Source organism: Austrofundulus limnaeus, unplaced genomic scaffold (assembly GCF_001266775.1).
Source record: "Austrofundulus limnaeus strain Quisiro unplaced genomic scaffold, Austrofundulus_limnaeus-1.0 Scaffold98, whole genome shotgun sequence".
In the NCBI taxonomy this organism is placed as follows: domain Eukaryota; kingdom Metazoa; phylum Chordata; class Actinopteri; order Cyprinodontiformes; family Rivulidae; genus Austrofundulus; species Austrofundulus limnaeus.
Genome location: NW_013952500.1, coordinates 354,905 through 356,157, shown reverse-complemented (window position 1 = coordinate 356,157; position 1,253 = coordinate 354,905). Strand labels below are relative to the sequence as shown.

The 1,253-nt window shown below is 42.3% G+C and overlaps 1 protein-coding gene across 1 annotated transcript in view; it reads right to left on the bottom strand.

Annotated features, from left to right (window-relative positions):
• Positions 1-1,253, bottom strand: part of osbpl10a (oxysterol binding protein-like 10a) — a gene marked incomplete at its 5' end in the record, with an annotated part of 81,928 nt that overhangs the window by 41,748 nt on the left and 38,927 nt on the right. The window contains 1 exon segment of the mRNA XM_014013113.1: positions 658-855. Within this exon segment, the coding sequence (XP_013868567.1) occupies positions 658-855 (198 nt within the window).

Genomic DNA, 1,253 nt, shown 5'->3' with positions numbered 1-1,253 from the left:
CTGTAGGACAAAGTATGCAGGAAGAGTAGCTCAGAGATTTTTTGTTAAAGTTGCTTTAGCTGGGTTTTGAACCCTGATCTCCCACTTGAAAGTCCATGACATAGACCATTAGAATGTTGGAGCTGTGGCAGGGTGTGGTGCCAGGGGTTGGTTTCTATGTGTGCAGAAAGAGGCCACATTGCCAATACAATTATTGACACTAAACTGCATAATATCAAATTATGCACATTCAGATTCTATCTGAGCAATTCAAATTCAATTCCTGCTGGCACAAGATTTATCCCATAAATTTCCTTTTCTCAGAATCCAAAACAAAAACGAGACAGAAAAGTGACCAAAGACAAAAAGGGCAAACAAATAAACCAGACGTCCTGCTCTGAAGCCGGCATTTCAAACCAACATCAGTAAAATGTCATCCATGACGCAGCAGAACCTTTTCTGTCTGATAAAGCATTAAAGTGTGTGTGCTGCGGCCTGTTAAAGTCATCTCTAATTTATTTCATGACGTCAACACGCCGTCAAAATACACCAATAAATCCTTCTGTTACTCCTTTTCTGGTTTTCTGCTGGGTACGTTTTAGAAATTGACACATCCTTCAAAACATTTAGCTGAAACCCCCTTAAAACATCAGAGGGAGAAGGGTCTTCGTCACCCACCTCTTTGACCTCCAGCAGCTGCCCGGGATACGGAGTCTTGGCTCGGCGAGCTGCGGCTGGAGATTTGTGGTGGGTGATGGTGACGATGTTGCCGGGYGAGGCCGCGTGGCCCGTGTGCCTCTGGGAGCTCGGAGATGAAGACGGAGTGAGGTGGGGGAGGAGAGAGAAGCTACGGGTCCGGCCGGAGGATGAGGGGCCCTGAGGAAGAGGAGATGGGAAAACGAGACAAGGTGAGAAAAAAGAAAAGGTGTAAGAAATTTAACGACAGGTGGTGTGTGTTTGTTCACACATTTTAAGACATTCAGTTCACATAAAGTTTACAAGATGAGTATTCTGACTGAAAGCTTAATGTAAAAACATTCATACAGATTAAAGAGTGTAAATTTGTCCAGGCCTTCTAATCACATTATTACCTGATTGTAAACAAAGGCAAGAAGCTCTRAATTCAGCCAACAAAAACTACAAGGAACAACATCAGTCTCGGGAAAAGTAACATAAATTGAGAAAAAATTAGGGCTGTGAAATTAATCCAGTTTGATTAATTTTAGTGCTGGGCATAGATTAAAAATTTTAATCATGATTAATCGCGATTAATC